The 27,216-nt window shown below is 35.7% G+C and overlaps 1 protein-coding gene across 2 annotated transcripts in view; it reads left to right on the top strand.

Annotated features, from left to right (window-relative positions):
- The window catches only part of LOC125048593 (zinc finger homeobox protein 3), a 114,171-nt gene that overhangs the window by 27,701 nt on the left and 59,254 nt on the right, over nucleotides 1-27,216 (top strand). For both annotated transcript variants that reach the window (XM_047647339.1, XM_047647340.1), the window contains exons 2-4: nucleotides 3,453-6,210; nucleotides 9,365-12,069; nucleotides 13,746-16,569. In XM_047647339.1, coding sequence (XP_047503295.1) covers nucleotides 3,489-6,210; nucleotides 9,365-12,069; nucleotides 13,746-16,569 — 8,251 coding nt within the window. In that variant the 5' untranslated portion in view covers nucleotides 3,453-3,488. The remainder of the gene's footprint in view (nucleotides 1-3,452; nucleotides 6,211-9,364; nucleotides 12,070-13,745; nucleotides 16,570-27,216) is intronic.

The raw sequence follows: 27,216 nt of genomic DNA, 5'->3' as shown, positions 1-27,216 counted from the left end.
AGGAAAACGTGAATAGTAAAAATTTATAATTTGGTTTGTGCTTTATTTATTTGGTTAGCCAACAGGAAAACGTCAATCTAAATGTATATCAACTCCAGTGAAAATATTATGGAAGTAATTTAATCTCAAAAAATGTTACAGTTCTTTTTCTAGTCAAGCTATAATTATCTATATTAAAAACCACTAGAACAGGTTGACAACTTAATTCAAAAACCAATCAGAGCTTTACTCGCTTGTTTAACTACAACAAACGCATTTCATAAATTCCCCCCACACCTAGTTGAATTATTTATGATAATAACAGCTACGACATTAAGGAAAGTGCACCGATTGTCGTGGTTTCTAATAAACAGTAAATTCTGATTCGAAAGTGATCCATGGATCACGATCTAGACCGCGCCTTAATGAGTCTTAACTAACTCAGTTGATCTCTACGTTACGTGAGTTTTTTTACGTTCATTTTGAACAAAATTTACCTAGAAATGTTTCTTCACCAATTGCGAGTAGGTAATTTTTCCTAGTCCTAATTTTTAAGCGTATAGTTTTCTATATCTATTAATATTGTCACATGTTTTTATTTTAAACTAGCAAACCCGGCGAACTCCGTTTCGCCACCAGATGGCTTCGTTTTATGTAACATTTCGTTTGGTGATCCCGCTTTTCTGTTGAAATTTTTCCTGAATTTTCTTTGCTATAAACCTCACGGAGCCCGAGACCTTTCCAACGAATGCAAAACCGTGGAAATCGGTTTGTGCGTTCTGGATTTATAGCGTCAGGAAGGAAAACCCGACTTATTTTTATATAGTAGATAGCACTTGGACAGAAGTAACGTAATCAAACAATATAATAATAATATAATCTAACTCTCAAGGGGAAGATGATTTTACTTTTAAAGGCAAGGCAATAGCGTAGGACAGTATTAAGACTATAATTTTTGATAACAATAATATTTAACTGTTATTATTATTATGACACCACGATAATTATATAAAAAATATGACATTTTCATGCCTATTTTAAAATGGCTGACTGTGCGGATTTTTGTATTAATCTATAAATTAACTTATTATTATTATTCAATATATAACAGAGAAAATACTTCTTTGAAATGCCTTAAATTATCTTTATTAATGAACACAGTATCAATTATTAAAGCAATGCGATCATGCGGGCTTATGTAGTAGATATGTGTCTATGATATTCCCACGCTCAGATACAATTTGCTACTGCGAATGTGTGCGTTCATTGAAATTGGATGAAGCTACATTAGGGCTCGACTTATAACACGGCTAATCAAGTTAACCATGAACACGTAAATGATAAATTAATACATAAACCTTCCAATAGGACAAATACTTAGTGGTTGCAACAAGTTATTCTTGACACAATCAAAAATCTATTAGTACCGGAGTTCGAAGTCACAACCTTGGTTTTCATAATCGCGCTAACCACTAAGTAACACTACTAAATAACCCTATTACGTGATAACGGTGGCGGTAAAAATTTTGATGTTCTTTTATCTACATCACTTTCCGATAATATTCTGTGCCAGAAATCGTCGATTTTTGTGTCTAAACCATCTCTGTTAATACAATATTTCCTTCATTAAGAGAGTGTTAAATCACATAAAAAGAAAAATCCATAACCTCAGGGTCGAGAGTCTGTCAAGCCATAGGTAATCCTGGCAGGTACATAAAGAACCGAAAGTTTTGTTTGGACCAATTTTACGGATAATAGAAGGTAACTAGCCCATACTCCAACACTCGTAATTGTCACACTGATGTGTTACGATGAATACCTGCACGTGCAAATGTTGTTAAATATTAACTTTATTGAATACCACTCGATTTGCACAACATAAATTATAATCCTCAATAATTTCGCGCGTTATAACACATAACGAACGAACATTCTTATTAGAATATTCAGCTTTTAAATAGCGAACAAGAATTTTTAAATATGATCAGAAACGTACTTAGCAAAAGCGTGGTTCTTTTTTGGCTTTATTTTTACTATCTAAAAAAAGTAAGACTTAGAAATTTGAGTCACGAGAAGTGAGCGCTCACCTCTCTAATTGCCTTTGCATAATTTCCATTCGCGTACAAATATTGCAATAATGACAATATCAATTAGTCTTTTTATATTTAAAGTCGTGATTTTTACCGTAAATAAAAAAATATTAAAAAAAACTAAACGAATTTATGGAAACTCTAAAATGACATGAAACAATAATATTTAATTACATTATTTATTTTATAAGTATTACTACTTATTAAGTAGAAAAAATAATACTAAAAACTAAAAATAAATTGAGATAATAAAACTCTTGTACATTAGAGGATAGCAGATTAAAGTTAGTCCATAAAGTATTTTTTACTGAGCTAGCAAACTAATGTAGGTATATTAATTACCATGAAATCATGCCTTCAAACGGATTCATTTTCTTATCAGAATTGGGTTCACCTTGGGTATTAATTTATAACCGAAATTTATACAACGAATTTCTTTCACACAGTCTGTCATTTAAGTAAATATTAACATTATCAAATTCTGCTGTAATATAATTTATCGCACAATCGCTCTCAAGGGCTTCGTTCTCGACCGTTAGTAAGCAAACATTGAAATAGGCGCGGTCTGTCCACAAATGACCGATCATTGAGGACTTCTAATTGTTAAAAATATCTAATTTGAATACATAGTTTATCTATAATACATATCCGGTTAGGTGGGAACGTACGTGTTAGAGTATAATCATCCATCCGGTCATTATTCACTCATTAGTCAGTGATTAGTTTAAAAATTAGTCAGCTCAATTCAATCGAGCTTAGTGGAAATTGATTTTGCCATGTCGGCCATTTTACCAACTCATCGTATATTCTTGAAAAGTTTTAATAATAACAAATGAGGTATTTCCATCATGGTTCTATCAATTATTATAACATGTGTCAATTCGGTGATTAGCTATCTTAAGTCTGTCAACTAAATAAATAAGTGGAAATACTTTTAATATTTACTTCGTTAAAATGGTATATGTGAGACTGAGTTATCAATGATAACGCCCAAGATAACGAAGATGACGGCTCAATCTCAATTTTTTAACAAATTTTATTGGAATTACTCAACTCGATACGTTATTGAAGCTACAAATCATGTCTCTATATTTGAGGTAACAAGGACGAGTATCGTATATCTCGTTAAGAGTGTTTACAGAGTTCCAATATTATTGGTTGCTTAATTGTAATAGTGTCGCCGTTGACAGAATTGACAGGCTGTCATTTGGATAAATGATGGCATTTGTTTGCGCAAATGCTATTGAGATAAGGGCCGATTATTCTGAATTTTAATTTAAATACTTCACGCACATAGATGTCTATCTATTATTTATTATTCTAACTACTTTGTTATAAGTTTTTGTGAAAACCAAACTCATGTTGTACGTATTTTGGTTGCAGGAAAGCATGTGATGCCGGCCCTTGACGCCCGGCGCCATGCCCACGCCGCTGCAGCCAGGCGGCCCCGCTAGCGGCCCGCCCTCGGAGCGCAAGCGGCGCCGCAAGCGCGACGATCCGCAAAGTTCTGCCGCTCTCGAACCGGACGACGACGACGACGGTACCATGAGTCCTGAGGAGGACCCACGGGCTGCGCCAGCAGCACCAGCTGCCCCTACGCCAGTGCCCTCTTCTGCCCCCGCGCCAACCTCGCCGCCCGCTGCCCCCGATGCCGTAGATCTCACCTCACGCCGTGACTCGCCACCACTATCCTCGGATGTAGAACATTTCGATGGAAAGATAGTCTACAACCCTGATGGCTCAGCCTATATCATCGAAGATTCTGAGCTGTCAGAGGGTGAAACTAGCCTCTCGGACTTGCCTAAAATAGAACCTGGTTGCATTGTTGATAGCAGAGATAGCAACATTGAAAGACAGCTTGAATTTCCACAAATAGCAAGCGCATTCTACGTATCAAGAAATCCTTCGCTATACGGCGCTCTATATGGAAGACTAGCTGTTGAAAGAGCGAGGGCGAGACCTGACGCACCTGTAATGCACAGTTATCGAGTGTTTAGTTTTCGTGGAAAAGAGACTCCGAGACCTCAGTCTCCAACCCCTGAGTGCGTAAGCGTACCAGTTAAACCTATTCTAATGTGTTTTATTTGTAAACTTAGCTTTGGATACGCGAAGTCGTTTGTGGCACATGCACAATCTGATCATAGTTTATCTTTACTAGACTCTGAAAGAGATGCGCTGTCAAGAGAAAATGCATCGGCTATCATTCAATGTGTTGGTAAAGATAAAGAATCACTAGTCTCATTCTTAGAACCAGTAGGTGCAGCTGCGCCACAACGTGCTTCCATCTCTGGCAGTCCTGCCAACATGTCAGAACTATCAAGTCCATCAGTGGAAAAAAGGCTTGATCTTATGACGCCAGATAGAGACAATGAGAGTATGTTACCGAATGGATCATGCGATGACAGGAGGCCGAGTCCACCTGCCTGGAGGCCACCTAGATCATTAGCGGAATCATTACTACCACAACATTCTTTAATATCAGTGGCTCATCCTCATGCCATCAACGCCTCGGTTCAGCCGAGAGTAAGTCCTAACTCTTCACCGCCATTCCAAGCGGCACCACCAGCATTCCTTTCTGGAACAACGATAGGAGTGTGCCCAGATCATTTAGGCGGGAGACCATCTGGTGCTGATTGTCCAAAATGTGAGCTTATTTTAAATTCAGGTAGACTAGGAGGACCGTTGGCTGGTATGCACAGTCGAAATTCGTGTAAAACCTTGAAGTGTCCAAAGTGTAATTGGCATTACAAATATCAAGAAACATTAGAAATTCACATGAAAGAAAAACACCCGGAAGCCGAAACCAGTTGCATTTACTGTATCGCTGGTCAACCTCATCCACGATTAGCTAGAGGAGAAACCTACACTTGTGGATATAAACCATATAGATGTGAAGTATGTAATTACTCAACAACGACTAAAGGAAACTTAAGCATTCATATGCAATCTGACAAGCATCTCAATAATATGCAAGAATTACAGAACGGTGGTAATCCAGGAGAAGGAAATTTACCACCTTCACAACATACACCACCTGGAGTACATAAGCCACCGTTACCACATCATTCACCTTTAGGTCAAAAACCAAAGCCAACATTTAGATGTGACGTATGCAACTATGAGACAAACGTGGCCAGAAACTTAAGGATACACATGACCTCAGAGAAACATACTCATAACATGCTTGTTCTACAGCAAAATGTAAAACACATGCAAACATTATCAGCGTTGCATCATAGACAACAGAGTCAACAACAGCTTGAAAGCTTACTCCACTTTCATGGAGGAGAAGCGCCTCCTCCCAATCCTGAAGCTGCTTTGGCGGATATGGCCTACAACCAAGCCCTTATGATTCAGCTAATGACAGGTGGTCCAGGACCATCCCCACCTGAACTAGGCGCGCATTTAGATGTAGGCTTGAATCCAGATGCCATGGAGCCACCACCGGAACCAGCGGATCCCGAGCCAGAAAGAACTTTCCATTGCTGCATTTGCAACTGTTTCTCTACGGACTCGCTAGAGGCTCTCGGTCACCACTTGGCTCAGGACCGAACTAAAATTCGGGAGCAGGAGATACTTGCGCTGGTCGCCGGTCACTACGTTTGTAAACTGTGCACTTACAAAACTAATTTAAAGGCCAACTTCCAACTTCATTGCAAGACTGATAAGCATTTGCAAAGGCTACAACATGTAAACCACGTCAAAGAAGGAGGTCCACGAAATGAGTGGAAACTTAAATTTTGTGGTGGAGTTGGCACTGGGGCCGCTGGAGTGGGTGGCGTTCAAGTCAGATGCTGCGCGTGTGATTACTATACGAACTCCGCACATAAGCTCCAGCTGCACGCAGCCGGTGCTCGTCATGAAGCTGCTGCGCTATTGTTGAGACACCTTCGCGATTGTTCTTCTAGACTACCACGTGATCGTTCGAGAGTATATCGATGTGCACTGTGTGGTTTTGGGGCACCTCACCGCCTCCCTCTACTGCAACATGTTCGTTCAGTGAAGCATCTTCAGATGGAACAGATTCATCAACTCCAGCGCCGCTCTGAGGGGAAAGACCCTACACCGGACGTTGCTGAACTTTTCCAAGTTATACCTCAGCCATCGGAACTACCTAGTCCATTCGATCAACAGGAAAATGGTGAGTTTTTAAAAATCGTACTAAGAAATATATATTAATCATTTAACTTCTATATTACAAAGAACGCATCATTTGGTCGTTGTCGTTAAATCAAGGTTTTTATTTTAATTATTTATAGCGAGATTAATATTTAAGACTAACAAAGCTTTCTTTAATATATACGCAAATTTTGGCCACAATCCTTCAGAGACGATATGACGGCCAGCCGGTTTCTAATAAGAAATAAATAAGTAATTTAATAAATTTCTAGTTAGTGACTGTTATTTTCCAAGCATAACAAACCTATTGTTACACTTACTGTTAACTTCCTTATGGCATTGTTTTGAAGTCATTAAGTAAATAAATCTACAATAAAGAACTAGAATTTATAAAAAATGAAACGTTAACAAAAAGCTAAAGAAGGCAATTAGATGCGCGTGCGCAGATCGATAATCGAATCATTCTTTCTTTTTCACCTAGATGTCGCTCACCTATGTGAACGTTATGGTACCGAGTTATTTATTACTTATTATATTTAACATATTATTTCGCAACATTTTATACTATAAACCGTGAAAATTCCATTAAAATTAATGTCACCAGAACCATTACTGTAGTTCATATCGATAAAATAATACGGAGTAGACTTATGAATGTGATTTCGAAACATCACTATCGTTTTCCAATTTAAAACGATTCGTTCCTTAATCAATTTTGTTTTGCGTTTTTTACAAACTTCTCACTTTTGAGCGAGTTAAATAATAAGACATCGCTGTATAACTTTTCGGCGGAGTGAGGTTAATAAAGTGTGTTCTATTATCGACATTGTATGGTACATTACTGCGTGACTGGCACTTCAAATCCAGCGGTGACCATGTAAAGCGGTGGGTATTTAGCAAGGAACTCGTAATTACTATAATGAGATAATTACACACGGACAAAATTTAATTTGAAGCGCACATTAGAACAGGTTTCTTTAATAACGTACGCCTTACACGGTGTCGCCATAGTCGGCCTCGGTCATTGGTCGGAAGCGACTCCGCCCAGCGCGCGAGGGAGACGACGAGAAGATTTGAATTGAGAACGCGAATTTTCCATAAGTACCGCACGCGGGACAATGACTCGCATTACGTATGTGCCCATCGCACATTAAGAATGATTGCCCCCTTGTGATGAGCTCGCTACATCATCTTACAATGTCGCCAGCCGCATTTCTCGACGCATGTTTATGGTCGCACTGAAATACAATAAACCATGAGAGAAATGTGGAGGCGAAAGAAATCCTACTTACACCATTGTGTCCCGTATTTATGCTTATTACTTATTTTCACCTTATTGAGCAAGTGCTTTAAACGTTCGATAACCATAAATTTACTTCCGCGATTGCTTTTGCATGGATGTATTGGATATCGAAATGTGCCAAACACCACTGAAGATAAAATAAAACAATTTTTGTTTAATATTTCCCTGTCAGTAAATTCTTTATAGTATCAAGATTATTATATTATACAGAAAACAGAAAATCTTGATCCAAATTGCGACATTTCAAATGCATTGTAATCCTAACGCCATGTTGTAAAAATTCTGACCCAAATCCCGCGAAACAAAGCGCACACAATACTTACTTTATGACGCTATAACGATGTGGTGTTTCCTTAGAAAAGGCTCTTTGTCCATTGACAAAAAGCGTTGGAGATCGCATTTATAGACACGGTCCCTTACCTGTTCCTATGCCAGACTGTCGGTCGGCCGGTATACGTCATAAATTCACTGGTCACTCCGGTCCACGATAAGGGTCATTCCTTTGATTATTATTATGGATTTACTTAGTCTCCCCTTCATTAGATGTAACGGTTTTAACTGTTTAAAACTATGAAACAAGTTCCCGCAAGGGCTGGTTTCAGCTGCGCTCGAGTGTGAGATAATTTCCAGTTTTAATTAATTGTGATGTCCCCTTATGAGATCACGCTTTTATTCGAATTTCAAAATATTATTTGAATTTTTTGTTCTCAACTTTTTATCAAAGCTGTCTTAAGACTGTTACTGGTTCGGTCACTTCCATGCAAACTGAATTATATTTTTATTAAGATTGACCATAATTTTTTCCAAACTTAATTATTTTGAAATTTTTAATATAGTTATTTTATGTGTTAATTTATCAGTTTGTAAACAAATTTAATTTAGCATCTCCAAAAAAGGTAAAATTCCTTTAAGATAACATTATTTTTTTGTAAAAGATTGTCATTTTTACTACACTATAACTGTATTAATATATATTTTTATTTTTTATTATTTTATTTTTATTTTAAAATCCACACTAACGGAACATACTAACACTTACAGAGAACATATGACATACAAGAACAACATACAAGCACAACATTTAGAGGGAAACATTATATTGATAAAGAGAGAAAATAACTTAAACATTAAAAGTAAAAAACAAACTAGATAAAAAAATACAAATGTGCAATTTAAATTTATATTAAATTTATATATTGTACTTATTGAGTAACTTCAATAATGATAGATGTAACGAACGGTCGTTTTTTCACCTTCCTTATTTAAGCGTAAACAATATAGGGCAGCTTCTTTCACACGCTGCCGTGGACATATCCCTGGTCAAATAATAAATACCCTCACACGTTCTTCGCATCTACGCATCTCTCTCGCACTTATTGTCAAATTCACATACGATCTGCCAAATGCATTTGATCTGACGCGAATTCGAACCTTTTGTAATAATGAACAATGATTGTTTGCCCGCTCTGTATCTTCTTTGTGTGCAAAATTACAATATACTTGTTACGTTGTATTAATGTGCCTGTGAATGTGTGCGTACGGGGTGGATAGAGCGATACCTTTGTCTTGCTGGGACGACGCAAACAAAACAAGTCTTACTAATAATATAAAGGAGAAGAATTTTATTTTTAACTTCAATTCAGAATAGTAACAAACGCTGGCACCGAACAATAGTCAGCTTCATTTATAAAAATAATCTTTTTTGTAGATAAATCTCACGTAGACGTAGGTAGACATTGTTAACATGTTCAGATTACCGATTGCTATCCATTCCGTGTGCACATTCCGTACAGGAAAGTAAGTCACTATGCACGCCCACACTCCCCTGATTTAATTATCTCTTACTTAATGTATATTTTCTTTTTGTTAACAGATAACAAGGAGCCTATTGACCAAAAACCTGAACTCACTCAGGAGCAAAAGATGTTGCGATTTTTGGAGCAACACCAACAGCAACAGCAGCAACAACAACAACAGCAGCAAGTCCCTCAACAATCCTTACCTCAAGTATCGACTGAAAAAGAAGAAGAAGACATTTCACCATCGCACACGTGCCCATACTGTAATTTCAGCTGTGATAGCGAAAACAAGCTTCACATGCACGTCAACTCAATGCATGCTGACTCAGCAAGACACTTCATTTGTCCTTTGTGCCAAGATGCATTCAAGGATCGGCCAGCTCTCGAACGCCATGTGATGCAAATACATTCTGTAAACTCAGAAGGTTTACAGCGGCTATTACTTTTAGTTGATCAAAGCCACTGGCTGAACGGAGCTAATCAATCTCAACGTGAAGATTCCAGGCAAGGTGATGAAGAACGTGAGAGAGAGATATCTTCACCACGCTCTGAAGGTAGCGTAGATGGTGAAACGGAAAGGTGTTCTACTTGCAACAGAACATTCCGAAACGTAGATGAACTTTGCCATCATCAAAATGAGTCTGGACATCTGGAATTGAAACAAACACCCCAAGGACCTGGTTATGTCTGTTGGAAAAAAGGTTGTAACCGTTATTTTGAGGCAGCTCATGCTCTACAAAACCACTTCAAAGAAGCGCATGCTCGCAACTCGATCGCTAATATGTCAGTATCAGAAAAACATGTTTACAAATATCGTTGCAATCAATGTAGTCTTGCATTCAAAACAGTCGAAAAACTCCAACTTCATTCACAATATCATCTTATTCGCGACGCTACTAAATGTGTTCTATGCGGACGGAGCTTTAGATCAATATTAGCTCTACAAAAGCACGTGGAAACGTCTCATTCTGAATTATCGGAGGATGAACTCACTGCTTTGAAACGTAGCTTGGCCTCTAATCCCTTACTGCAATCAAACCAAGGAACTGCATTAGATCACACTACAGCAGAATTATTGCGCAAAGAGGCCCTAAGAACACCAGATGATGAATTAGGGGAGATGGAAGATAGAGACTCCAGTGCCACTGTTGCTGACGAGTCAGGCCATAATGATGCTGAAAATTCTGATGACTCCATTATTTATAAAGATCAACAATTCTTAGAAGATTATTTGAATTCTCAGGCTATGGCAGAAGATTCTTATAACGATCCAAATAGAAAATATAAGTGCCATCGTTGCAAAGTTGCATTTACAAGGCAATCCTATCTTACAGCGCACAATAAGACGCTTCTTCACAGAAAAGGTGAAAAGTTAACTTATCCTATGGAAAAGTATCTCGACCCAAACCGACCATTTAAGTGCGATGTATGTAAAGAGTCATTCACGCAGAAGAATATTTTATTGGTCCATTACAACAGCGTCAGTCATTTACATAAATTAAAACGAGCCATGCAAGAACAACAAAATAATAATAATCCTCCGGTTTCACCAGGCGCTGGAACTGCACCATCTAATTTGACTCTGACACCTAAAAGTACATCGAGTGAAGAGGATGATCGCAAAAGATACAAATGCAATATATGCAAAGTAGCTTATACGCAAGGCAGCACGTTAGACATTCATATGCGATCAGTTTTGCATCAAACACGTGCCGGCAAGTTGCAAGAGTTAGCCGCGGCGGGCCACGTTGACTTGACACGGCCTTTAGTAGAGCAGCCGGATAGAAACGACCCCGCTAAAATTTTACAAGACGTGTTGTCGCCAAAAAATACATCCCCTTCGTCTACTAGCAGCGGGGGGCCGCGCTCTTCACCCCCCGTGCGCCCAGGTAGCCCGCGATCCCCTCGCGCAGGTAGCGCCTCGTGCGACCGCTGCCACGCGTCATTCCCAACTGGGGAGCTACTCGACGCACATCGCATTACTTCATGTCCTTTTGGCGATGCGCGGGCGCAATCGCCACTCGGTGACGCAGAAGCCGCGGCTTTAGACGAGATGGTAGCTAAGGGCAATCCGCCCAAACGAAACTCCCAAATGTATAAACAACTTCTCGAGACATTCGGCTTCGATCTCGTCATGCAATACAATGAAAATCAGCGCCGAAAACTGCAAGAGGAACGTGAAATGGCGCGAGTTCCGAGCCCTCCACCGCCGCCCCCCGAGGAGAAACCTCCGGATGAAACAAAATCTACCTGCCAACACTGTAACAAGGAGTTTTCTAGTGTATTCGTTTTAAAGACTCATTGTGAGGAAGTGCATAAAGATAAAGTTCCTCTGGAATTTTTAGAACAATTTGCGGAGCAATTCAAATCCGAGTATGAAAGAAAATCTGGTGCTCCGAATTCCCCTCGTGCTGGTTCACCCGCGCCACAGGGCGACCGCTCGCCTTCACCACGGGGTGATAACAACGGAAATTACAATGAAAACACGAATGGTTCTAGTGAAGCTCAAGCGGGTGCGTTGCTTGCAGCACAAGTGCAAGAGATGCAGGCGGCCCTGAACATGCTTCAGCTGCAGCAACAACTAGGACAATTGCATCCTATGGTAGCTCAGATGCTATCTCTGGGATTACCTCTTGGGTTAAACATGGGTGCATTAGCAGCTATGAACCTTCAGCCACCCCTGGTGCCGCTGATGATGCCACCTCCGCCTTTTGATTCGATGCCTTTCGCTCAAGACGCCCACATGAAACAGCAGCAACTTATTCAGCAACAACAACAGGTATGTCCTATTTATAGATTCTAAAGCACCTATCATTTTCGAAAACTATATTTCTTTAATTAAAATACGTAATTACTATGTGTCAATAAAGTGTCTTAATTATGTTAAATTAAGACTGTTAGTTAAACCAATCTTGATAAATCGTGATATAGAGTTATCACAAAGAACCCTGTGTACTTTTATACGTAACTTAGACATATGCAATAATCTGATAGTATTATAACATATTCATTAAAAGAGAAACTATGTTTATTAGTAATCATAACAATATATAGTATTTACAATCTTCTTAACCTGCATAGTAATAATAAACATAATTAAAAATTAATTTAAAAAAAAAACAATTTAAAAGTATAAAAAATATGTCATATTTATAGCAATACTGGTTATAAAGGATAGATATATGAGCAGCCTAATTTTCGTATAAAAATACACAAACATTAAAACAACTATCCCTAAAGATACCTACTATTTAAAAATCATCATGGTTAATTAAGAAACGAATCATTATTACATATTATCTCACCGGTTTTATCATTTATAAATATAAAAACTATTTTATGTAATAGAAGAACAATAACTAACCTTAAATAATACAGTATTTACAATTTTCTTAACCTACAAAGTAATAATAAAAATAATTAAAAATAAATAAAATTAAAATCAAAACAAATTTAAAAAGTTTGGTCCCTGTGGCAGTGTACCTTTAACGCTGGCAGCTAAAAAAGTATAAGGTTAGTTGTTAATAAGTATAATAGTATCAATCGCTTATACTGGGAATAAATAAGGCGCAACTGCGTTTCTCTGTGAATACAAAAGATTTATTAACAAAAGAAATATCTATTAACTTACATTTAATAAAAAATATATATTAACAAATTATTCACTCACCTGTGAATACAAAAGAAACAACATTTAAAGCCTATATTCTAGGTTTTATAAAGTAAAATAATATAATGAAAAAATTAAAATATCTTACATATTATATTATGTCAAGTGCCATAAATTAATTAGTTGTCACTTTCTACCTTACTTTGTAGGTTAAGAAAATTGTAAATACTGTATTATTTAAGGTTAGTTATTGTTCTTCTGTTTTGTGTATTTGTGTATTAATTTAACAAATAAAACATAATTATATTTTATATAATATTGAATCAACTATGTATAAACAATAGATGTCAATTTATACGATGTAATTAATTGTAATGTTATAATTAATGGAATTATTTATTTTCATATAATTGCACAGACCTCAGTTTCTATCAACATATTTTACTTAATAAGTATCACATAAATTAAATAATGCGATCTTAATACGCTCTTGTTAACAATATTAAGGTATCATCCTATTATTTGAATTATCGTGTTTGTAGAATGTATGAGTTAAACTAACGGTCATGTGACCTATTTCATATAATATATTCATATTACACAACATTATTATGTTAAAATATTTGATCGTAGTCAGGACTACGCACATTGTAAGATAAGCGTTAACTATTTGTCCAAACTAACAGAGGGTTCTTTGTTAAGCGCCAAGGGCCAGGGTCTTATTATCTATAACAATTACCTTGTTATTTGAGCTTAGCTGTATTCTATAAGTCTCTTCAGATTCTTCACCTCTACGTATTTAAAATAAAACAATATTATTTTTAATTAAATTCTATTCTTTGCAGGCTAATGCTGCTGGGCAAAAAAGAGCTCGAACACGTATTACTGATGATCAATTGAAGATTTTACGATCGCACTTTGATATTAATAACTCGCCAAGTGATGAAGCTATTGCTAAAATGGCCAAACAATCCGGCCTCGCTACAAAGGTCATAAAGCATTGGTTCCGAAACACACTATTTAAGGAACGTCAACGTAACAAAGATTCACCTTATAATTTTAACAATCCACCGTCGACTACACTAAATCTTGAAGAATATGAAAAAACTGGTGAAGCGAAAGTGACTACTTTGGATTCATCGGCAAGCTCAGATGAAGGAAAACCACCACCAGAAAAAAAAGCAAAAACTGAAGAAAATATGATTGTCGCTCAACCAGAGGTGAAATGTGAACCAAATGAAGAGCCCACAATGGAGGAAAAATACAATTCATATGATGACCGACACCAAGAAGATCAAAGTTTTATATTTCCTCAAATTCCATCCCAAAGTCCGGCTCTAAGTACACCTGACTTGCACCAAAACATATCTCGGCCTCAGACGCCGACACATATATCTTTAAATTCCTTAATACAGTCTCAACTGGATTCAATACCAGCTACTAGTATACCACAACCACCACACCCGTCAATGCTTCCACCTAAAATTAATCCTAATTTCACGTCCCCAAACTCCGCGCCCCCGAACGTCCTACCTTTGACCCCAAATCGCAGCCTCAGTCCTGGCAGGGGACCGGCCGATTTCGGACTTTCCGGGGGCAACTCGAACGGATCCAACAGCTCGGGGTCTTCTGGCAAACGCGCCAACAGAACTAGATTTACAGACTATCAAATAAAAGTATTACAAGAGTTTTTTGAAAATAATGCTTACCCAAAAGATGACGATCTAGAATACCTTTCTAAACTATTAGGTCTTAGCCCAAGAGTTATAGTAGTATGGTTTCAAAACGCTCGGCAGAAAGCTAGAAAAGTATACGAAAACCAACCAGCCGCAGATCCACCTGCGGGATCCATGGATGATGCTAACAGATTTCAACGCACACCAGGTCTCAACTACCAATGCAAAAAATGTCAACTCGTATTTCAAAGATACTATGAATTAATTCGACACCAGAAGACTCATTGTTTTAAGGAGGAGGATGCGAAACGATCTGCGCAGGCACAAGCGGCAGCTGCGCAGGTTGCTGCAACACTAAGCAGCGAAGACTCAAATTCAAGCACCGTAGAACACCACGTTCCGCATGTGCCAGTTTCACCGGCACCACCTCGTACTCCAACGCCTGCTGCGCCCAACTACCCAGTTTCACCAGCTCCCCCAACACCTCATACGCCTGTCACGCCTCTCTCACACAACCCTAGAGATGATAAAGATGGTAATTTTCAATGTGATAAATGCAACCTAGTCTTCCCGCGATTTGACTTATGGCGAGAGCATCAGATGGTTCATTTTATGAATCCAAACTTATTTCCCACATACCCACCTGACTCTCCTTTTGGAATTTTACAACAACATGCTCAACTTCAACAATTAAATGCGTCCTTATCAAATGAAGAGGCTCGTCACCCTTTAGTGGCTGCACTTAATCAGCAAGTTAAAAGAAAGTTTGACGATTTTGAAGAAACAGACACTGGTGAACAGCCGAAGGATAAGCGACTAAGAACAACTATTCTGCCAGAGCAATTAGATTACTTGTATCAAAAGTATCAAATAGAATCAAATCCTTCAAGAAAAATGCTCGAGAATATTGCCCGAGAAGTTGGTTTAAAAAAAAGAGTTGTTCAAGTTTGGTTCCAAAATACAAGAGCTCGTGAAAGAAAAGGACAATTTCGTGCTCATGCGCAAGTTATTAATAAACGATGTCCATTTTGTCCCGCTCTATTCAAAGTGAAGAGTGCGCTCGAAAGTCATTTAAGTACAAAACATGCTGATCAGTGTGCAAGAGGGGAAATAAATGTAGATGCATTACCAGATGAAGAGTTAAGTACGGAATCAACTCCAAGTTTTGGATCACAACAAAGTGACAGGCAGCAAAATTTTTCCCAAGCGGGGGCTCCCATGTTGCCCCCTATTTTTCCGCCGTTTCACTCAGACATGGAGAAATTTATCAAACAGTATAGTGAAGAGTCAATGAAGAGATATGTAAATGAACTCCAGGTTCAGGCTGCCGCTCAACAAAATGGTGGTAGCAATGAACCATCTGAGAGACGCCCTGAACATGGAAAATCGGAAATCCCTTTAGATCTCAGCAAACCTGTAGATTTATCACGACCAGGATCCGACGCAGATGAAAGATCAGATACAGCATCTGAAACAATGGAATTCTATGAGGAAGACGACTCGTCTTCACTTGACTTTCACACGGGTCTACCAAATCAAAGGCCACCTGGCAAACGATTTCGAACACAAATGTCTTCTGTTCAAGTGAAGATCATGAAGTCTCTGTTTTGTGACTATAAAACGCCCACCATGGCAGAATGCGAAGCACTCGGGCGTGAAATTGGATTACCGAAACGTGTAGTCCAAGTTTGGTTCCAAAATGCTCGTGCCAAAGAGAAGAAAGCGAGGCTCGCAGCTGGTTTATCAGAGGTGTCAGACGCACTACCACCGGAAGATTGTCGCGTCTGCGACTTTAAATACAGCCACAAGTACTCGGTGCAAGATCATGTGTTTACGCGGGGGCACATCGCCGCCGTGCGCGCCCGCCTCGAGAACAGCGCTGGCGCAGGTGACGATGGCACACTAGCGTTGATGCAAATGGCGGCACGATTGGAGAGCGGTCTTGGCAACGAGCTCCACAACGCCTTCCTCCGCCCTCAGCTTGCCGGCAACGGTGAGTGCACTTGAACGTAGTTGTGATAGCGTAAGCATGCGTTGTGTTTAATGAACTTATTATTTAGAACCTCGCAGCGGCGAGCTTTGAAACGATTCGTAGTTTCCATACGTTTCGTGCGAAGCTCATACGTGCCGTGACGGTCGTTGATCTATTTTCCTACTAGTGATTCCTGTAAATAAACATTAGTTATATGAAGTGAATTATAACGGCACATGTGGCACTCATATTCAAAGGGCTTAAATAAATCGGTACAAAATAGGTATTTTGTTCGCTCGTATTAATAAAAATTCTTATTATTTAATGCTCACTCCGAATAAGTATTGTTATTCAAACACAACAACCACGGTACATATTACTTTCGTAATGTCATTAAGTTTCTTTGTTGGGTTGTTGTTTTTGAATATGTGAGTGATGGATGGCGAGATGGTTGTCTTCGGAGGCGCGAGAGGCGTGCCGGCCGCGGCCGATGGGCGGCTCACAGACCACCGCTATTCAAATGCAAACGAACACAACAATGGTAGGAGTTAGGACGCGTGAAGGACGTCGTATATCTAATGGGACCGATCTGGCGCACATGCATTCGCTCCACATGAATAATCAATTATTTAAATTACGCCAATCAAAAGACTTTCTCGGTAATTCTATTCCGAAGCCAATTGTTCGCATTTCTTCATATTTATTTAGACTCGTTGAATATGATCGCCACATAAAGCCCGCGTAGTCTAGTAATCTGTTGCATAATATTATTCTTCCTAGTTGTTCATATTTAAAACTCCTATTAGGTATTAGCAAACGATTGTTGTAGGTGTGTAATGAAAACCAAATTATATATTTTAGAGAATTTAAAACGTTTTAGTTATTATATAAAGTCATAGCGAAGCCTGAAATCTATTAATATTTAATAAGGTGCCTTGTAAGAATCGAGTGTTGTAAATTATTATTGTAGTCCACTGTAAATAATTGAATCGTGTAAAAGTATACTACTAGCCGATACACAGATGTAAATGGTGATCGCTCGTGACATCTACTACAATGTAGTATTAGATATAGAGATAGATATTAAATATATTGTTCGTTTAGAGGCAGCTTAAGGACTTGTGATATAACTGTATGTAATTAGTTTGCATATGTTCGTAAAGGGCACGAAATACATACAAACATAACATAAGTTTGTACTTTACATTATAATGACTTTCGTGTGGGGCCGCCGGGTGTTCCTACCGCATTTACATAAGATTTGGGGGGTTAGGCGATATGCAAATATTGTTTCTAATGCGTTCTCTACATAAAGATGTCAAAAACTCGTGCATTCTTAGCACGCGCTGCGGGTGCTTCCATTTTATTTCGTATTTATTTATTATGTGAAAACTTGCCTTACGTCTTAACCGCGTGTCAAGTATTCGAATGCAAATATCGCTTATAAATGTAACGAATAATCTTATAAATACTTAGCAGGTTTTATTATTGCATATCGCTTTGTTATTTTTTTGCATTATGTTATGTTTGTATTTATTTTTTTACCTTTTGTTGTCTATTTGGTTTGTAGACGTCATGACGACAGATTTGCCTCGAGCACGACTTCCAATATTTTTATTTTTATTTGTATAATTTAATTTTAAACTAATTTTATGCAATCTGCATTTACTTGTTATTCAAATTATGAATCCAGTGCCAGCCAGTGATAATGAAATTCTCTAAACGGCATTTCCGATTGTAAACTAGGTACATAGTATTATTATTACAGTTATTTTATTTGCCGAATTCGTTGAAATAAATGCAATATTTATATTATTGAATTATGTTTTTTTTGTTTCCTTGGTTCCTTTATCCTTAGTTCTTTGTGTTTTTTTTTTAATTTTTGCTTACAAGGAATTTCTCCTTGTTTTTGTTTTTTTAATCTCCTGCTAAGTTTGAGGACACAGGTGACTATTGTAGGTTATTTGAAAAGTAACTTAAGAATACCTGAGTATAAAACAAAGGAGGTCTTTGTTGATTTTCATATAACGAGGTTCAGAGTAAGTGTGAGTAAGACAAAAGATGTTTTAAATTATATGTCTCGCTTCGTGGGTGGCGCTGTCAGTGTGCACTGTTTGTTTTCTCACTTAACAATACAGATTGCTGGCTTTAATTAATATTCAAAAAGGTATTTTATGTTAATTGCAACGATCGTGACGGTACGCCTCTGCTTAATACTGATCATACATATATGTTATCCTATATAGACTTAAAGGAAACTTAATTAACCTTTAACTTAAAGTAGCAAATCCATTTTTAGCAATAAAATTTAAAAATCTACATAATCAGAATTATCAATGATATTTGCAAAGCATTACTTAACAATTTTTTGATAAGTATTTTCGGCGAAAGTCACTTAACACCAAAATATGACCTCGAAAGTCCGGCAACATGGCATCACTAAAAAGCATGCAAATAAAACTATACGAGAAAAAAGTTCCTATATGTTGAAACTAAGACCATATCTCTTAAGTAATCTTGGGTATAGTCAGTATATCCTTTATAGAGGTTCGATTCCCAACGAATCAAATCAATATTTGTTTTGCGTAGGCAGAGGAGGCATTCAACCTTTCCTTAAAAACTCTCTCTCTCTCTCTCTCTTAAATTGGCAGCTCATGTCTGAGCTTCGTGGTCAGAATCATCTAGAGTGGACTATCTATTTCATCAGTTTCTGTCCAGTGCCTATCTTATGACAGTACCTACAGTTTTGAGGACAATGAGTCTTGCACTTGATCGGTCCATCTAGTTTGTATCTTTTGCCTCTGCGCATTATATGGCCGAAATATGATACGATTCCATAAAGATCAACAATAAAACTGTAGCATATATTTGTCTGCCTCATTATACTTTCTACTCACAAATAGCTGTGGGGATTTAACTTCAGCAAAAGTTTATTAAAAATAACACGCTCTTACTAAAGTCCACGTGTTGTGTATAAGTTAGGCAATGGTAGTGCGCAGTAAGGCAAATAAGCTGTGATGCCAACTTCTACATAATTTCCCCCTGGGACCAACTTTAAATGCCCCTAAATATTGATTTAAATCCTTAAAGTTTTTGTTGTACACTCGGTTTAAGAGGTAATTTCAATACGAGTAAATTACATTTAAGTAATGTAAAATAAAAACAAATAAAATAAAAACAAAACTTTAATTTCGATCTTTTGATATTTCCGTTTTGCCACGCTTGAAGTTTATATTTGGTTTAGTTTGTTGGTTGGGTTCTAATTATAAATTGTATAGAATCGTGGGTTTTTACGAAAAAATAAAATTCTTGTACTATGTACCTCCTAAGAACCCCCAAAATATTTTATTTAAACAAGGGGGTTACAAGGAATTGTCAAGAAAACCCAAATTCAGGGAGAATGGCATCACTGCAAATTAGTGTCAATGCGTAGAAGCCGTATGGTTTTCCTAATTAATGTCCATGCGATAACTTTCTCCCGCTGCACAAAAACTCGCCAAGTTAAATGATAGTAAAAAATAATCTAAAAGAAATCCCAAAAACAAATCGGCATTTAAAACAATTAGGTATAGTATTTAACATAACTAAGACCTTGGTTAATAATAATTCGATTTTTGGCATTTGTCAGAAACTTTTGTAAATTTTCTTTTGTTAAGTAAGTACCGGTGTTAGTGTAACCTTGAATTTAAACCTTATCGTTTTGTTATCTACAAAATCTATAGGTAAGTAATTTACAAAGAACGACATCTTATGATCAGGTAATGACGTCAACTCAGTATAAAATGGCTATATACCTATTTTCTGTACAAACATTCCTTAAAAACGTTTGGCTACAGTTTTAAACTTAAATAAAAGTAATTAGTTGTCCTATGCGAGGACTTGTCAAAAATAAAGCGTGTAGGTCTTGCGTTGTTGTCCATGTGCGTTTTATGGTAATTCTAACAATTTGTCCTATAAAAAAATGAGAGCTAAAAAATAGGTAATTTTATACCTGCAGTAAGCGATATACGTAGCATTGAATTATTCCGTGATTTTAAATAAAAACTTAAGCCACCCACTCAATATTCGAGATCTCATTACAAAAAATATTAAATTGCCGATACACAATAGAATAAGGCTAAATTTGGAAAAAATCCTCCCGTTACCGAACCAACTAATTATTTATTTCATTGTTAAACACGGCAGCACGACGTGCTTGCCAGAAAACAACTCTTTTTGTTATATTACAATAGATTTTTTTATAAAATTAAACGATACCGTGCTCTATTTTGTATTGGAGATATATTTAAGGGTAATGTAGGTGATATAATGTCTAACGAAATATTCTATTGAAGCTGTCGCAGACCAGCCTCATACATTGAAAATTCAGTAGGTAAAGGTAGATATGTATGATCACTTTGTCTAAAGAACAAAATCAGCACCTAACAAGAAAACCAATTTTCGGTTAATTAATATATAGGTTATTAAATAACAACGAATATTTGTTTTTATATAAATATTTCTATCGTTTGTTATTAATTTCATATTATCGTCAATCCTGCAAGTTATGTAAGAAAATTCTGAAACTGACGCAGGTCATCCTCAGACTTTTGCATAGATAATTCAGTAGGTAGATAATCACTTATGATATGATATGATGTCTAAAGAACAATATAAAATCAATAGTCCAAGGAACTATCAAGAAAACGAATTTTCGATTCATAAATATATAGGATATCAAATAACGAATAAATTGATTTATCTAAATATTTCTATAGTTATAGATCTACATTGTTAATTTCGTCGTCAAAAATCGTCAATCCTTATTCTGCAACTAGAGTCTGGCTAATGAAAGAAGATAACGGAAAAGCGCGGCAAATTCATTTTTTTTTAGTATGGTATCCCTAAAAGTTTGATATATTTTGTGGATTAATTTACTTGAATTTATTTTATTATTTTTTACATTGATAGTAACTGTATTTCTATGAAATTAAATACTATACGTATTTAGTCTTTTACTATTGATACTTAAAATGACTAGCATTGCATGGAAAACTAAAACTATATTTATTATAAAACACAAATTTATAGGAATAATCAAATCCTGCGAAAGAAACGAAATATTCTATCAAATAAAACAAAGTTTAGGCATATTATACCTGTTAAATATTCGGAAAAAATTATAATTTAAATAAAAAAAGAGTATGAAGTATCAAGACAATAAATCATACTAACCTAAGAAATTCAATGACATTTTGTGTTGCCATCCGAAAGTTTTCAAATAATTCAATTATCTTCTTTCATTAGACTAGTAAGAAAACACACTATTATATCGGCAATTTTTAAAACAAATAAAAACTAATTATACAAATACGACCTACCAACTGTACATTTCACGTATTTATAGAAACTTTGACGTTATATTTAATAAACGTAAAGAGGGACGGAGGGGAGGCCTGGAGTCACGTCGAGGACTCCCAAGCCATTACCCGCTCCAAACCGTATCGACGAATAACCGCCAATTATTGAATTGCTCCACAATCTTTTTACAATTTCTCTGGCCGTTATTATATTTCTATTAAGCCTTTTTTGTAATCAAACTACTAATGATTCGATTCCATTTCCTAGACGGACGTGCCGTCCCGTCATTTTAATGACACAACGTAATTAGATACGGATGCTTTGCGGACGATGACTCTGTGCCCATCTTTGTTTTAGTGTCAATTTCAATAGTATTAATGTGAGGCGATAGATGCTTTGTTTTTCAACATTATTGGTGTAAAATCTCTACTAATATGAAAAGTTATGTAAAGTATTTTTCTATTAATTGCTTCAGGAGGATACATTATCCGCTTTAGATTTTTTTAATACAGAACTGAACGGATGCTTTGTAATTTGTATGACAATACTTGGCGATTAAAAAGAGTGGCGTAAAGTTTCTTGCCAGTTCTTCTTACCCGCTCTACGCCCTTGACTTGCGAACTGTTAGTAGGTACATGTATATTTACAATTAATTTAACTTGACAATTCATAAGTGTACTTGTTTACCTACATGATTAAAGATATTTTGAGTTTGAGTTTGGATGTTTGGCCACAATCCCACCTGATTTTTAGTGAGATGTGGCTAATTCGTGGGCCAATCCAGAAGATGCCTGTAACGTGAAATTTAATAATTATTAATAACCGAAAATAGATATATTTTCGATCGAAGACTACGAAAAATGTCCAATTATTACAAAATGTATATTCTCCTTATAAATTATCGTGCATTGACATCAAGTTCAGTCACCTTGTTGGGGTCAGCGAAGACAAAAAGTAGGCATTATCAGTGGTCGAGTTTCAATTTGTGAAATTGATTTGTGGTGCGAACAGCTGCGTTTGCTACGGCTACACGTCCGAGAATGTTACGAACGAATGAACTGAACACCGTAGGTATATTCGTACGTGACGTATCACTTGGATTTATTTTAAAGTATATTTCCTAATGATAATATAAAATAAATCAACTTTTTTTTTTTTTTTTTTTTAATTATGGCTCTGGCACGATTTGTGCATTAGCCAGCGTCAAGTATAGGATTTTTATAATTCGTTCTTTTTGCCTTAGAAATTCGACCGTGTCCTCCACCGTCCGGTTAAATCAACTTTAATATGGAACTTTGATAAGTCAATAAAATATCGCTTTTATTGATCTGTGTAACTGTATTTGTATTATTATTTAATTGCAAAAATGATTTAATTTAATTGAAAAAGGCCGGCAACGCACTTGCGAGCCCTCTGGCACTCAGAGTGTCCATGGGCGGCGGTATCTCTTAACATCAGATGAGCCTCCTGCCCGTTGGCCCCCTGTTCTTTAAATAAAATAAAATTATTCATCGGTAAGAACGGAAGACTCAGCTTTTCGATGGTATTATACATTTGGGTATAGAATAATAATTGGTCATAGATCTAACAATACATAGATAATAACAAAGATGTCTATGTATACTTAGTACAAAAAAAGTCAAAATATTAGTTAAAACGAACTAACTGTCTATTAATACATAGTTTTATTTCGTCAAACGAAAGTTTTTCTATAAATATCTATTTCTTAATAATGTAAGCTAAAATTTAAAAAAAAGAAATTATTAAAACCTTAAGCCGTTAAGATAACAAGTATGTTTCAACACCCCATCACAACCAAGCCTCATTACTCGGTATTAAAATCGTGATTGTTATTTTAATCATTTTGCCGAGAAACAAAGCTGAGATTAGTACCGAGGTAATTATACCGCTAAGTATAACCTACGATGTTGGTAAATTGGTACCTTCCTATTAGATCTTACGAAGGGAATGTGATAATTCCTATTGTTACAGCATTCAACAAATAGACATTAATTTACAGAAAAACTTTCGTATTAAGTATTTAATAAGCCGCGTATAAAGCAGTCAAAAATTTACATTACTAGTTTTTGATGTAAGAATCATTAGTGTTCCAGAAAATACAATTTCAGACGAAGACTTAACAAAAAATTACCTATGTACTAAATCTAGAGTTTTACGTTTAATAAACCGCTCTTTTAGCTATTTTTACTTTTTTTATTCAAAGTTCACAAAGCGGAATTAAAGTTTTGCCTAAAAAACATAACCGTGACTAATAAAGTGTTTTGTGAACAAGATCTATGAACAATTAATATTCTATAAATGTATTTCCCATCGAAAAGCTGTGTCCTCAACGCGTGGATAAGCGTATGTATTGGAACTGACTATTATAAATCAAATAAATAAATAAAATAAAAATATTTTCGCTATTTCCTTAGAAGGTCTCTTATGCATATTATTGTTTTATAACATTTTTTTATAGAACAGGAGGCAAACGGGCAGCACCTGATATTACAATGGATGGACACTCTCAATGCCAGAGGGCTCGCGAGTGCGTTGCCGGCCTTTACAATTTTAAAATAGTGTTCATATAAAATAACGTATGCTATTTAATAATCTAAGTAATAATACAAGCAACACAGTAGTTACAAAGATCAATCGCGCTCTTGTAATTACTAATCAGAGATTCAATTAAAAGGTGATTTATTTATTATATTTATCATATCTATATATGATATATCTATATATATATTTGCAAAACCCCTCTACATACCTATTTCACTATAAATCTTGTACTTATGTTAGAATTCCCATCTCTGTAGGTACCTAAATTTATTAATTTTATACCGTCGTAAATCATTAAACAAATTAAAGATATAAGCTTAGGGACGTAGTTAGCACTAAACACGCCCACTTTATTATCGCCATAAACGATCGTTTTAAATCAATGGTAGCTTCAAAACTTCGTTCAGTTTAGTATCTAGCAAAATTCTAATAAATAGTATTGAGTAATTTTTCAAAATCATTACTATGTTTAGCAATAATTCGTCTATATATGCAAATCTTTATTCCTATAGTCAGACTTATAATAATAATTCACATAAATACGTACTAATTAAAAAATATATCGTTTATAATTGGTTTCTTCTTGTAAATTATGAAGACACCTCACCACAGACCACAACAATAATCTATTTCTAGAATTTAATTCGTTTATATGAAATATAGGTAATAAGTATATACAGAGTGGATTTAATCTCCAAGTAATTCATTAGTTATCTCGTTAAAGTACTACATAAATAAACTTATGATTTCTCTAAATATTACAAGGCCAATATGAAAGAAGTTGTTATTGTACATAGATGCTTTTTTTAAGAATTTATCTTTTTAAAAATCCAGCCAGTATTTTTTAAGTAAGGAGGTTTTTATTTCAGTACTAATATCATCAAAAAAGCAATGAAGCAATCTTCACTTTGACTGCCTATTGAGGTTGCAACTTAATTACATTTCGCGTTATCCCTTCACACACTGACATTAACACCATAACTACTCATTGTTCCGACTGCGAATGCCACAAATCTTACGATTCATTTTGCAACTTTTTAGTGCCATGAGTTAACATTTTTATGGGACGTAAGTTAATTTATAATCTAATTCTAATTTATATAAACGTTTTTCTAAACCCATTTGGTATCAATAATATTTTAAAGGTAATCTTTCTTTTTTCTTTTATCTGTATTTTTATTTCGTCTTTAAGCACGAGAAAATCATTTTAATCACGGATCTATACTAGTATTACTAAACTATATACTTGTTATAATATAAACGTAAAAGTAAAATAAAAATATGACAATTGTTAGATGTGTTTCGTTATAATTTAAATTTGATTAAATTAAAAGTGAGAGATTTCAAGTCAATAATTAATGTGACGCAGGTAAATAAAAAAAAAGGAATTATTGAAAGATTCATAATGGCGTAACAATATAGTCTGTGCTCACAACTACAAAGTCAATTATAATAACTATTTCTATAAATGTCACAGAATGAATTGAATTGTAATTGCGTGAAATGGAATTTAGTGCAATTTATAGAAAAAAAGATTTTTACGTTTAGTAGTTTAACGGTTTTGTAATTTTCATATTTTATTCTAAATCTATGCTCTGCGGACTATAGCGTTTTTGATTAAATTAACTCTTATCAATTAAATCATCATAACATTACATAAAAATATGTTCGTTTTGCAAAATAAATACGAAAAAAATTGCAAAGTTTTGTTCTGACAATGACAAACACACAAAAAAAGATTTTAAATTCTTTAATAAAAATGTCTAACGAATCATGAAAATTGTAAAAATCATTTTTTTTTTAAACTGTCAATTGCCAAATATTGACGTCAATTGTCAACAAAAAAATCTTATAAATCTTAATTTATTTATTTGAGTAAGTTTTCTTAGCGGCTAGTTACACAAACAACTTAAATTTCCCTTGTTAACTTTTATAACGACATTATATCAATACCTTTAACCAAAATACCACACGGTTTTTAAACGGTTATATAACTTAATAATGTATATCCAGGGCCAAATGACAGGAGTTTAAATCTTAATAAATTATGAAATAAACATTTTTGCACCCGTCGCTAAGACCTCGATAGCAATTTTAAATTTACATAAAGAATTGAAAACCCCAGTCCATTTTCATCTTGAAAACCCGCTGATTATGTGTATAAATTAACTGTACAAACTTCAACAGAAACAAGGCAAACTGAAATAATTTGTCATACTATCACGGTCATGTGAGGACGTTTTTATTCAAATCCTCCAATTACATATGCCAAATGTATAGGAACTAAGATTTGTAAATGTTCTAACAGAAGATATAAATATATATAAGTAAATTTTAGTTATTTAGTATTATTATGAGATTTGGGTCAGAAACTATAAATTTAACTTTATTTATCCAGAATTCCATCCACCTCTACACCTGGCGTTTCACAAGACAGCGCTTTTTGAGGTACTTTCTGCCGCGCATATCTTTGTAGCTAGCTACCAGTAGACATATTCCCGAACGTATACGACGAAGGGCCTTCAAGAAGAGAGCTTACCATTTCCTGAAAAGTCGGCAACATTCCGCTAGCCCCGGCCTTTCAGGTGTCCATGGGTGCTGGTTGTATCTTTAATTTATTCAAGGTTCTTTTAAACAAACATCTCGTTTGCCTCCTGTCCTATACATTTTTTTAAAACATTTGAGTGAGAAACGAACACTTTATATCTATACGAGTATTCATAAAAACAAAGATTTTATTTTTAGTTAAATGATGATGATGTAATT

This window comes from Pieris napi, chromosome 4, assembly GCF_905475465.1.
Source record: "Pieris napi chromosome 4, ilPieNapi1.2, whole genome shotgun sequence".
Taxonomy (NCBI): domain Eukaryota; kingdom Metazoa; phylum Arthropoda; class Insecta; order Lepidoptera; family Pieridae; genus Pieris; species Pieris napi.
Note: the sequence above shows the minus strand (reverse complement) of the source record. Positions and strands in the feature narration are given on the sequence as shown.